Source organism: Glycine max, chromosome 5, assembly GCF_000004515.6.
Source record: "Glycine max cultivar Williams 82 chromosome 5, Glycine_max_v4.0, whole genome shotgun sequence".
NCBI lineage: Eukaryota > Viridiplantae > Streptophyta > Magnoliopsida > Fabales > Fabaceae > Glycine > Glycine max.
The window spans coordinates 27,619,729-27,633,760 of record NC_038241.2 but is presented as its reverse complement, the minus strand read 5'-3'; the positions used below and the strand labels follow the sequence as shown (position 1 = coordinate 27,633,760).

Genomic DNA, 14,032 nt, shown 5'->3' with positions numbered 1-14,032 from the left:
TTTAGATAAAAAATTATATAAAATATTTAAAATAAAAAATATTTACAAAATATATAACATATTAAATAAAACCATATAAAAAATATATATGATATATTAAATAAAAATAATAACAAGTAAAATTAAAAATATGTATTTAATAATTAAATAAATGAAATTATTTACAATTGAAAAAAAACAAAAATACAAGTAAATAAAAAAAATCCTAAAACAGTAAAAAAGAAAAACACATTATGACTTCAAAGTCATAAAATTAAAAAAAACTTACAAATTTGAAGTCGTAAAATTAAAAAAAAAATACTTAACGACTTTGAAGTCGTAAATTTCCGTAAAAAAAAAAGAAGTCGTAAAAGATGTTACAACTTGTAACACAGAAACCGTAACAACACCACGTTGTAACAACCCCTTTTCGAAAATAATTTGAAATCGATCCCATATCAAAAAATCGGAAAAAAAATACCCCTCAATGGTAAAACTCTCAATTGTATTTTAATAAATTTCATGTGAATTATACATAATACATGCTTTTTATTAATATGTATAGTGATTTTTTATTTTATATTTTATTGTGTAGATAACTTTCTTGAGATTTGATATACTTGTGTTAGTGTGTTTTTCTCTTTCACTAAAGTTAAAAACTTTCTATTTTGTCTCAGTGATTTCATTTGATACAAGGTCTCCTTTCATTTCTTCTATGAACATTTGAGTCATATATTAGTGTATATGAGAAGATGACCTAAGACAAGTCACTTCTTATTCTTTTGCGTGAGCACGAACACACACACACAAGTGTATATACTTACATGAGAAAATAAAAATAATTAATTTCAATAGTTAAATTAAAATACTTAAAATCTAATTAAAATATCATATAATATACACATGAGAATGTATATTTTCATAAAATTAAAAATGTATGTTTTTTTGTTTCTCTAAAGTTTTTAGTACGTTTTTTGCCATCATGAAATTGAAATGTACCATTTTTTAAGTCAAATAAGGTTTGGTTATATCCAAATTTATGATTATGATTTTTTACATTACTTATATATTGTAAAAAAAAGTTATACACATAAATTTAGATATTCAAAATTTAGTCTGAACAAAAAATAATACATTTTAATTTTATGAAAATAAAAAATATATTAAATTTTTTTTGCTGAAAATAATATATATTTATAATTTTATGAAAATAAAAAATATATTTGAGCCTAATTAAAATAATATTACTTTGTTAATTTTATTTATTTATTTTCATCTATCCAAATAGGGAAATATAATCCTAGGCAAAATAAGAAATGACAATGTATCGGATTGAACTCCCAGAATAATCACAATTATTGACAATGATCAAAATATAGCTATTACTCTCATGACGTAATAATCACCCCGATCCAAATCTTGGACAAGCAAACATTGCTTTTCTACTTCTGCTAAGGGTGAATGTCTTTTCTCTAATCACATGTCGTGAGGATTCTCCGCATCCTATGCCGAATAATCTTTTATAAAAATAATCTACTGCCCAACTGTACAGAATCGACCAGTGTCTACTGGAGGAGGGTCAAACTAATTCTATAATTTAAGAGAGATAAGAAAATTAAAAGAGAAAAGAAATGAATAAAATAAGAAATGTAATGAAAAAATATAGCATAAAAAAACAAATTATGAAAGTATTATAATCAGTATGTCATTGCTCACTTTCCAGATTCAAATAAGGCTCCTCGATGGAAACAAATCCTATGCAGTTTCGAAACAAAAAGTTGCAGCTGGTCTCAGTTATAAAAATGATTTGTTATGATATAATGTTTTAATAAATAATGTACCAATAAATTCCAGCCTTTAGATAACAAAAAAAAATGATTTATCAGTCTCAATGGGTTTAGAAAGAAAGTATTTATAAATTGTAATTATCTTGACTCTTAAGTCATGTAAATTTTTTTACATATAAATCTTTTACATTATTAATTAATGAAAACTATGATATGACTTTAAGATCGATAATTATTATTATCAAATTTATTATATATATATATATATATATCAATTTATAATTAAATAACAATATAAATTTTAGTTACAAATTTCCATGGTGCTTTTAATAATTTGTTTTTTTTATCTTTTCGTTTGTTACTGAATTTAATTAGAATATAATGACAGTATAAAAAAAATTATACTGACATCTAATTACAATGAGTCAAAATAATAATTTTAAAATGATTATCAGTAAAAATACATTAATAATGTATGAAATTTAAAACCATCACGCTTTTATTCTACTTATAAAAAGCTGTATAAAATTGTCGTAAATATATAAATTTTCCTTTTGCTTCACTATCCTATAGTCCGGTTCCCCCTAGAGTGAACACAACAGTTTCATTCCTATATGGCATTTTCCTCAAAATGTCGAAGTGATCTATTCTAACCATCATAGATTTTGATTATTGTTTAAAATTGTGAGCACACATATATTTCAGCAACATACAAGAAATTTAGCTCGAACAGAGTCTTCCTAATAAAAGTTTTTATGAATTACTATAAATTTCTATATTGTCTTTGATTCGTACTACCTTACATACTTTACGAGAACAACTCTAACAAGAAAAGAAAATACACTTATATTTCTACTACATTAGGGGCCCTGAGGAGCCCAATGAAAGTAACCTTGACGTGAACGCATCTCCAGATTCATCTCGTGCTACATTTTCGCAGCCTCTTTCCCTCTCTAACTTTATCGACAACTTTATAGAAATTATGAATTGAGGATTCACATAACAAAACCCCCTCCCCCGGGTCCTATCTGGAAGCATTTGATTTGACAAAGATTAAAGCAGTTATTTGAAGGCGGCCATAGACAGACACAGCCAACCTCACAGTGTCCCTTTCGGAGCCTTCCATTATTATTCAAAGAATATTACACTTTCTTTTTTGCCGAAAAAAAACACACACACACACACTAACTCACAAAAATTGATACAATTAATAAGCAATCAAATTCATACTCGAAAAGAATATGACTTTAAATTTTATTGCTGATATAAAAATTTATTAATAAATAATCTATAAATACTTACGTAAATATTTAATGAATTTTAACACATGTACTCCTAAGTTCTTGATATTTTCTTCACCTAAACTTTATGTATAAGTTAAAACCTATGAAGCACCGACATCGACACAGACACATATCATATATTAGACAAGGTAAAAGGCTGAAGAGTCCGCGCTTAAAACACACACATATAAAACGTTGAAAAGATTCCAAGACAACTTGCTAGCTAGCTCGTGAGTCATTCATGACCCACGCTTACTTAGTAGCTTCTCTTCTCTTATATATTCCCTCATACTTTTCCACTTAAGCACCATCATTCAGTACTTTCAAATTAAGTCTCTGCATTATTCTCTTCCCTTTTCTATCTCCCTCTGCAAAAACGAAGTAAATGGGTCGGCTTAATCTCCTACTTGTGTGGTCACTCTCTTTAACACTTTTCCTTAATTATCTACACCCAACCTCTGCCCAGCTCAGTCCAAACCACTATGCTAACATATGCCCCAACCTTGAAAGCATCGTTAGACAAGCCGTTACTAATAAGTTCCAACAAACCTTTGTCACCGTCCCAGCCACCCTTCGCCTATTCTTTCACGATTGCTTTGTCCAGGTAACTCTCAATTCCATACCCACATAATGCCAAGTATTGCAATCACACTCGCAGTTTCATTGGGATCCTTGACATTGCAGCAAATACTACTTTTACAATAACGGAGTACACTTTTATATAAGATTATTTTTTAAAATCGTCACTAAAATTTAGTTACTCAAAATTAGTAAGGGAAAAACAATTTTCTATCACTAAATTTAGTGACTAACTTTATTTTTTTAGTATTGCAGTCATGATGTGGTCGCAAAAAGTATAAAAAATTAAAAATCGTTACTTGCGACCGAAATTACAGTTGCAAACAGTTTTTTTAAAGGCAATTCACGTACACTTGAGATGATTTCTTGTATCAATGTGCTAATTTTGTTGTGTGTTCTGTGTTAAAGGGTTGTGATGCTTCCGTTTTGATTGCATCCACCGGAAATAACCAGGCAGAGAAGGATCACCAAGACAACCTGTCTTTGGCGGGTGATGGGTTTGACACAGTGATCAAAGCAAAGGCTGCAGTAGATGCCGTCCCTCAGTGCAGAAACAAAGTCTCGTGTGCAGATATTCTGGCCTTGGCCACCCGTGATGTTATTGCACTGGTTAGTTCTTCAATGACTCCAATTGGCGTGAAAAAAACAGTTTAATTTTTGTGACCACTAATTTATTTTGGATAAATAACCACTTTTAGTAAAGAAATATTTAGTGTTTAAATGTATAAAAAGTGTCACAATCTAAATTTTAAAAGAAAATATAGTCTTGGAATGCATAATAAAAAGTGTGACAATCTAAATTGTATAATAAAATATATTTATCAAATTTTTTACACATTTAAAAATTAAATTACTAGTATTTTACAGTTTCAAGTACTAAAAGTTGACATTTATCCAATTTATTTTCTTAAGAGATGGGTTAAAATAAATTAACAAATGCATGTGGGTGTATGTGTGTAGTCTGGTGGACCTTCTTACACGGTTGAATTGGGAAGATTTGATGGGCTAGTTTCGAGAGCTTCGGATGTGAATGGGAGGCTTCCACAGCCAACGAACAATTTGAACCAGCTGAACTCACTGTTTGCGGCAAACGGGCTTACCCAAACTGACATGATTGCTCTCTCAGGTAATCCTCGTGCAACTGTTTACAAATGGGTCCCATTAGCGTTTGTGCACGCCATTAGGCTTGTTAGAGTAGTTGATATTTGATAATGTATCTTCTCATTTATGTTATTGCAAAGTATAGTCAAATGAGGAGATAATGATTCACGAGCGAATTGAAGTAGTACACGCTTAGGCCGTTTGGTTAATTAGGCTTAATAAAAGAAGGGTGGTTGGGGAGAGAATTTATTGTATGGTTGGGACCCATGCTAATACTTAATTTTATCAAATTTGTTGTAAATTGAAAACTTTAACTGTCTTTAAAATTAAAAACAGTAGAGACTATAAATATGTAGTGATGTCATTTCATATAATAGTTTCTCAAGAAGAGAGGGGGTACAATACACATTTAAGTAGTTTGATTTTGGGAAGAAATGAATAGGTGATTCAGAATAATTTTGTGTCTATAGTCTTAATTAATATGTATATTATATATACTTAAATTTTTAATTTATGAATAAAAATTAATTATATTTAATTATGTAAAATGTAGAGATATTTACAGATTTGTAAAGATCATGAAAGTGGAATCTTACCTAATAATTTCTTAGGATTTAAATCAATTTTCTTAACATAGGTTTTTAATTGTGATGTAATTTTCATTATATCCTTGATGTAGGTTTTTAATTAAATAATTTCCTTAACGTCAATTCTTAAATGGATTTAAATATGTAAAAGTGAAAATCCTTAAATAATTACAAAGTTTAAAAAAAATTGTTTTATATTTTAGTTTTGAAAAATGTATAATTATTAAAATATTTTAAACATGATTTTTATCATTTCTTTGTATAAATGCTCAAACCAGGCTTTAAAAATGATAAATAGTGTACTCCTTTCCCTCTCTAGATTCATCTCTTCCGCAACACAGCGTTCAATAGAACGGGAAAAAATCAAATTGAAAAGAAAAATTAAAATTAAAATAGTGTATGAAAATATGAGATACATGCCAAAATTTGGAAACTTTCCTCATATTTTCCTTTCTTTATTCAACAACCAATCATGGCCTTCAATCATTTTGGGATGAAGAGGGTAATAAAAGATTCGTGTATTAAATATAATAAAACACAACCATTTATGCATCAGAAGCCACTCAATCAAACAACATAGAAAACCGAGCTTGACGCATGTGAGCTTGGATGCAAGTTGCACGGCCAAAGCAGCAGCCAGAAAACGAACCCTCGTGTTCAGATCTGAAATCCAAATCAAAAGTGCTTATTACACTTATTATCTCTCTCTAACAAGTAACAACGTGCTTAATTATCACTTTTTTTTTGGCAGGTGCACACACCCTTGGATTCTCCCACTGCAGCAAGTTCGCCAGTAGAATATACAGCACCCCAGTGGACCCAACACTGAACAAGCAATACGTAGCCCAATTGCAACAAATGTGCCCAAGAAACGTGGATCCTAGGATTGCCATCAACATGGACCCAACAACTCCTCGTAAATTCGACAATGTTTATTACCAAAACCTTCAACAAGGAAAGGGCCTCTTCACCTCGGACCAAATCCTCTTCACGGACCCAAGGTCTAGGAACACCGTTAATTCCTTTGCTTCCAGTACCAACGTTTTCAACTCCAACTTTGTGGCTGCTATGACCAAATTGGGTCGCGTTGGAGTTAAGACTGCAAGAAATGGGAAAATTCGTACCGATTGTTCTGTGCTTTAAGTTAAGGCTTTGGTTGATCATGTAAAGTCGCAAACAGTGCATGTTTTGGAGGTAAACAACAACACAAGTTGCAATTTTAGTGCGGGGGGATTTGCAAAGGGTAGTTAGATTCATTGTTGTTAATAAATCTGTTTGCGAATAATTCGGGAGTTGTTTGGGTGTTCGGGAAGGGAAGGGTAAGGTGACTTTTTATTTGTTGTAATGTTCCAAATAATTCAAAGTCCTCCGAAGAACTTTGAATTGTTCACATAAATAAATGTGTAACCCAGCAAAGGAAAATCAATAAATGGACCTTAGATTACTTTAAGAGAAAAAAGATTATTTACATTTGTAGTTAACTTTTAAAATAATTTATAAGACAATATATAATTAGATGATAGTGTAAAGTTAATGCATATGTATTCAACTCTTACTTTAATATCTATTATTTAATTATTATCATTTTATATTAAAATTTAGATAAAATAATGACATGCAAATATTGTTTTAATAATAAGTAACTTTCTTTAAGAATATATTTAATTTAATAAATATCCATTTGCAATTGTTTAAATTAAAAGAATAATGCTAAAACTTTTTTCAAAAATAGTTAAAAATGATGTCTTTATACCAATCTCGCTAGAATAAAGAACCGACAACTTCCTTCTACTCCCTCCACTCTCCAAGCATAAAGTAGAACAATAGGATTTAACAATGTTTTTTGTGTGTGTGTGTCTGTCTGAATATAGGATTTAATAATGTATTCTCCTTTTGAATTTAGGTTTTCTTGATAGGCATTGAAAGCTGTTGATTTGTCCACAATCAACTTTCTTACATATTTTTTTCCTGCATTTGTTCGCTTGAAATATTCAACTTCACCGTAAGAATACAACGGCATAACAAAACAACGCACGCAAGCGCAAGACAATAATATTTGCAAACCAATCTGTATTAAGTATCATTTCAATCGATTTCAAAACCATGTGAACGATCTTATCGTTACATTCAGAATCCTTTATTTTCTATATATAAAACAAAAACAATTTCATCATCCAAAAATTAAATTAAATAAAAAACAACTTTGCGCACAATAAGAAAATGACAACTTGAGATGCATTTACCATAACGTTGGCCATCAACATATAACAAACAAAGAAGCACAGAATAAAATTCAAAGTGGGGTAGAGAACAAACACAAGGGCAACATCAAAACAAATGATATTTTCAAGGCCAAAAAAGTATTGACTCCTTTTAAGCCAAAATATCAAATAATAAAAAATGATAAACCGGTGACTATGCTCTTTCTTGGTTTATTAAGTATATATTTTAACAATCAAGCCACAAAGGCTCATCAATCATTATGTCTATCAACCCCAGGAAATCCTAAGGAAATAAATTGAAATTGGGTCAAGGGTAAATTGAAATTCAAACTCATGCATTTCGGATGTGTAGAGCTTTGTCTAAAATCCCTTCATTAGTTAAGCCAACCTGGGTAGGTGAGGTGAGGGTAGTCTAAACAAATCATCTGCATACCAATCTGGTTTGTTCACCTTATATATGTACAATGGCAAGCTCCATTTGCATGCTCCCTTTGCAGATTCATATAAGTTGAGACTATTCAACAAAGATCATTTAAGATGCCACAATATGAGTACCAAGACAAATACACAAACTTAAAGGGAAGATGCTGAAAAACCATGTCCAAAAATAAATCTCCTCAACAAAATCTGCCAACATGCTCCAAGGAAAATTGTTAAAAGATCCACTATGCAACTAGGTAATAGACACAAGTGGTGAGCGAATTGTAGTCAAGAAAAACTCACTAGTCTCCAAATATATCTTCCAAAGAGAATACTCCGTTAATTCTTCGGGTACGGCCTTAGGATACACACCTATATTCTGCTCATTTAAATGCCAAATTCTCCATCACATGTGATGTTGAGTACTGTTACAGAGACTCATGGAATCACAAATGTTATGGCATGTGAAAAGAACTTAAGCTATATACACTGTCAAATTCTCCATCACAAGCCAAAACTCAATGTGTCAAGTCAAGAACTTGCAAAGACTATTGGAATCACATATATATGGTACATTACATACTCTTAAAAGTTAAAACAACAAATATGAGAAACAAGATAGAAACCATCTAATTTACTCATATCAAAGATTAGAATACATACTCTCGCTCCAACTAGTTAAAAAGTCTCCCAAACTTCCATCTTTCGAATAAATATTCACAATATTAGAATACACATTCGATTCTCTTTCGAATAAGCACTTCACAAGCTATATCTCAGCAACTAGTCAAAAAGTCTCTCAACCATCTCAAACTTCCATCTTTTTATCTTTTACTTGTATATTTGATCTTCTTAACCACCTATCTCTTTCACTCTAGCCTCTTTTATCTCTATTTCTGAATTGAATTTCTATAGTTTTTTTTAAGAGAAAATTATCAATAATTAAAAATAATCTTATATCACAATTTAAACTATTCGTTGTAAATTTAAAATATTATTTATATATTCAAAGATATTTATTTAAGAATTTAATTATAATATAATTTATATATTAGAAATTATTTATTTATTAAAAAACTTAATTGTATACACATAAGATTGCAGTTAATGTACTTTGCCAATTACCCATGTGCACAAGCTGCTTCATCTATCTAACAAGAAAGAGTACCAATATTTCATTAACCTTTAATATTCTAAATTAAGATTGCACTTACAATTTCAAATAGATGTCTGATCATGAACATCATGCACCTACTACAAAAATACAATGCAATAAATGACTATATTGTTAAATCTAGTTTCAATGGAGACCTAGATAGGAAATAGACACATCCAAGAATAACCAATTAATTGACAGGTTAGAAGACCCGAACCAACTAATTGGATTCCGGATCAAAGCTAGTTCCTGTCTTTTATACACAACAGAAAGGGCACATATGTACTACTTGGGTTTGTTGCAAGAAATTCAATCCATGACAATAACAATCACACCACTTCTACCAACTGTTGTATTACTAGTAAATTTTATTATGATCAAAACTTAAAAACACAACTATTACAAAGATGATACACATATTTAGATCCCAACGCAACACATGTAAAATTTTAAAATATAGTTATGGTTTAAATATGCATTATTTGAAAACAAAGTTGCTTGTTTTTGTGGGACCTTTCATTCTTTATTTTCATTGTCTACTGCTTGGACCTCTAAAAAATGCAGAAAGCAAACAAAGAGAAGTAATTAATGTACTGTGTTTACGCATATCAAGACCAATTTGCATTATTTGAAACAACTTAGAAGGATGACTTTTTCATGCTTGACCTTTATACAAGCAAACAATTAAGATGCTATAATTTCCTACATGCACACTGATGATATGCAAACTAATGATACTCAGAACAAAACAGAATGTTTGTAATGGAAAACTGAACATGAGCTTTACAAAAAAAAGAAAAAAAATCTTAATTCAATGAAGAAATAACCTACCTATATCAAGAAGAGATCCTATCTATTAACTAAACTTTATTCTTATGGCATCTAATAATTTTATAATTTAATATGTCCCAAACCAAATTTGTCAGCACTGAAACCTATACAGATTGCAATCAGCAGATCAAAACTTCTCATATTTCCATTTACGTATGTCAGCAATGTTGAGTGAAAAATCAATATTGGATTCAGGGATGACTTACCTATCCAATATCATTACTTTGAGGAAAATTCAATTTTATAGCTGGCATCAATACAGTGTTGAACCTGTCTGGGTTCAGTCTTCTAATGCATGTAGACAAACCTTCTCCAAATTTAGTGACCAATCTTCCCCTAATATAGTAGGATTCAACTCTACTGCTGTTCTAAAGTCAGATATAGATACAGAAGGAGATCCAATTGACTTTTGCACACATCGTCTCATTGGTAGTTCATTCAGACCAGGTTGTATTGGACCACTGAACTTATTTACCAACTTTGAAGCAGCTAAATCCAAACAGGGCTTTATCAATCTTTTGAGGTAAACATCAAGTGCATTGTTTAACAAGCTGGCAGCATCCGTTGAGATCTTAAGTCCTTCTATTTCCAATTTCTGCTCCAACCTTTTCATCAAAGAACATGTATCAGGTAGCTGAGCAATGCTTTGACAGGTATCACTTACAGTACCAGATGATAATCCTTGGGATAAATGTTTTTGCGGTGGTCTTCTATTGTAAGTGGGAATAGCAAGAGGTGCTTGAATGGGACTCTTTTTGAAAAGGTTCAGGATTTCATAATCCTGATCAATCTCCTCCCCATCTTCCACAGAGAGAGCAAGTCTACTACCTGCAGATTGCAGATTGACAATACTTTGCTGCTCATGAATTTTTGGGATTGAATCCTCAAATCCAATGCTGTTGTTCTTCCCATGAGGACCAAAAGGGCAGGGACGGTCCCTGGATTTCCGATCACGTAAATTTGGAGTCCTGCCTTTTCGAGGAGATTGAGGAAAATCCTTGCACAGCATCTGAAGGTTGCTACATCCATTTGGCGTTTTCACATTCCAAGAACTTTCTAATTTGCTTTCTCTTGGTCCGGCTGTCTTGGAGAGACATGCTTTTCTCAAGATTGACTTGAGAAAATGATTATGAAGAGGGACATTTTCTCTCCCAATAGTTGCTATGCAGATCCTATCAAACTCACGTTTGCTTATTTTGAAACTCAGAAATCTCTCCAGAAGATTAAAGTACTTGCACGTTTTCACACTACCAAGCCTCCTTTCAATTTGTAACTTTTGCTCTATGGTTTCTTCAGGAGAAAAATACCGCACTGCTGGCATAATGCTTCCCCAACTTATCACTGCTGCAATCAGAATCAAATCATCATACAATCAAAACTCATACAGCAAAAAATCATAACGTAATTGGAACATAAAAGCCAACTGTATATTTGGTTCCAAATTCGTTAATTTCAGCTATAAAAAATAAACCCATACAAGGCACAAAAATAGCCAAAACCCAAATACTCAAATTTCCAAAGTTTAAAAACAGAATATCCTACAATTTATTCACAAAGTCGCTACCAGTTAAGAGAACAATTGGTACTAATTCAAATCGGAAAAGCGGTTTTGCTACAACAAAATTCAAATCGGTTGCTGGAGCAATAGAGGACGAACCACAACTCGCGAAATTGATCAAAGAATCGAAAACTAACAACACTCAATGAAGCGAGAAAATAAAGAAAAACAAAGTAACGGAAGATAATGCAAAATCTTGGCTTTGCTACTTCAAATTGGATAGTTGGAGCAATAGAGGACGAACCTGAATGCGCGAAATTGTTGATCAAGAATCGAAAACTCAGAGCACCCAACAACACTAAAGTGGGAAAAAAAAAGGGAAAACGAACCGAGCGATGAGAATGCGAAACCTTGAAATTTGAATTGAGTGTGAAGTGGGTGGTTTCCAATTGCAGTTAGTGGATGAGTACAGTGGTAGCTATTGCTTTGGGAAGTACAAGAAGAAGAAAAAGGATTAGGGCTTGTTATTATTGTTGTTGCCAAGGATGGAGGAGGAGAAAGGGCCACCTTGACCTTTCCGAAGCTTCCAAGTTCCAAGTCGTAATATGGTCAAAGGCACCTGCGTTTTTGCAATGGATTACGACACGAGCGAGCATGAATATTAATAGTTGATAAACTCCAACTAAACTCGAACAAATTTTTTAAGTTAAAAAATTATACCAAAAGACAAATTATTTTGAATTGTTTTATGTTTATTTAATATTTAATATATATATTATTTTCGAATTAAAAAATTCTTCAAATTATTATTTAATAATAATATATTACTAGACTTGATTAGTTAAATATTGTGAAATTTATGATTTATTATTTTATTTTATTATGTTATTTAAATGTTTAATTGATATATTTTTTTATAAATATTTTATTATTATTTTTATATAAGATAAATTCTTATGAATTTATGAATTGAATTTACAAATCAAGTCAATAAATTCTTTTTAAGTTTACATAAAAACTTTACTTCAAAGTTTAACACTTTAACAACACTGTAACCTCAAATATTGAGGTTCCAATATGTCAAAGTAAAAAAATAATTATAAATGATATTCTAATTAAACTAAAATAATTTCAATGTCATTTATATTATCTTGTGTTTATTAACTTCAACTTCCATATGATAAGAATTAGTTAAACCAAGAAAATATAATAAATACTTCCATATGATAAGAATTAGTTAAACCAAGAAAATATGATAAATAGTACAATCAATTAATTAATTAGATTATTGCTAAGCTAAAGAATATAATATCTTAATCCATATTAGACCCATGTAATCCTTTAATACTCAATAAATCTCATTAATTCATCAAATTTTAATATCTATATTATAATCAAAATTATGAGATTTTGAAGAATTACAAATCTTTCATGTCTTTCGTTCTAATAGTAGCAAAGGGTTTCTAGTCAATGGACGAGTTGTGTCTTACTATATCCCGAGAATACTTGGTTGTGGTTAAGAGGTGTCTGGTCATGTCTTCATGGTACTTGACTATGGAAGCGTATCTACTATGGTCAAGAGGTTCGTGACCATGGTTATGGCATTCAGCCTTTGGTGCTAATTTATAATATAATCGAGGGATATCCAACATATGGGTACAATAGTAAAACTATTTAATTTCCCAATATCACCTTCATTGTAATATTTGTATCTTACAACGAGTATGTAAATGTTTAATAATTACATAGAGATAAAAACATAATTGTAACAATAAAAATTACTATAAACAAAGAAATAAATGGACCTGGTATTTTTTCTTTAATCTATTAATAATAAATACAGTATGATTGTTTTTCTTGGAAAAAACAACAAAGAGAAAATGAAAATATGAACGAGAGGAATGAAAAGCTTAGTTGTGAGGAAAAAAAAAAGCTGCAGTAAAAATGATTTGAAAAATAAAATTCAAGAAAGAAAATGCTTTTTGTTTCATATTTATTGGCTAGATATGTCTTAATTCTATTTTACATGTCTCAACTCCTTCTTTATCTTTATAATCTTGTCCTCTATTATACACCGAGTAAATATTATTCAGTTAGGACAGTTGAATACTTATCTGGACCTATATAAAAATATAATAACTACACTTACAGGTAATCACAAGATTAGGCCATCTAATCTTAGAAGATGGATTACCTAGATGGTAATCAACACACGCAGGCCCAAGGTCTAAGGCCTAACAATATTTGTATAAATATGGTAGGACCTCCAAGTAAAAATTATTGTTCATTGAATAAGCATTTATTATTTGTATTTATTGTTCCAGGTCGAAACTTTACCTGAGCCTCAAAGTGTCTTTTGCAAGTACCGTCTTTTTTTGGACAACACTATTCGGACCAAGCGGAGAAGGAAGAGAAGGAGCAGGTGTAGAAGCAAAGCTTCATGGTGAATCAAAGGTGATTCAAAGGTGTTTTGATGATAACAATGATGATAACAAAAGATGATGACAAAGGTGATGACAAAAAGCTCAAAGATCAATCAAAGAACAAATCAAGTGAATCAAGAACAATTCAAGAGTTCAAGATAAGAAT

General features: G+C 30.8%; 2 protein-coding genes across 8 annotated transcripts; one reads left to right on the top strand and one right to left on the bottom strand.

Annotated features, from left to right (window-relative positions):
• Positions 1-3,355: 3,355 nt before the first annotated feature.
• On the top strand, positions 3,356-6,770 carry LOC100817540 (peroxidase). The gene is made up of 4 exons (NM_001255473.3): positions 3,356-3,653; positions 4,037-4,237; positions 4,589-4,754; positions 6,068-6,770. Exons 1-4 carry the CDS (start codon positions 3,435-3,437, stop codon positions 6,457-6,459), a joined length of 978 nt encoding a protein of 325 aa, NP_001242402.2. The 5' UTR covers positions 3,356-3,434; the 3' UTR covers positions 6,460-6,770.
• An 870-nt stretch (positions 6,771-7,640) lies between these two features.
• On the bottom strand, positions 7,641-12,077 carry LOC100816491 (uncharacterized). 7 transcript variants are annotated; one of them, XR_005891662.1, is made up of 4 exons: positions 11,748-12,066; positions 10,152-11,289; positions 8,262-8,383; positions 7,641-8,052 (listed from the first exon to the last, which is right to left on the bottom strand). XR_005891662.1 is itself a non-coding variant. In XM_006579870.4 (2 exons), exon 2 carries the CDS (start codon positions 11,264-11,266, stop codon positions 10,226-10,228), a length of 1,041 nt encoding a protein of 346 aa, XP_006579933.1. In that variant the 5' UTR covers positions 11,267-11,289; positions 11,748-12,077; the 3' UTR covers positions 7,641-10,225. The 7 variants fall into 7 exon arrangements, 2 of the variants coding, with proteins under 2 accessions (XP_006579933.1, XP_014631078.1); XR_005891663.1 differs by having other exon boundaries at positions 8,262-8,337; XR_005891661.1 differs by having other exon boundaries at positions 7,641-8,383; positions 10,152-11,286; positions 11,748-12,077.
• Between the last annotated feature and the right edge of the window lie 1,955 nt (positions 12,078-14,032).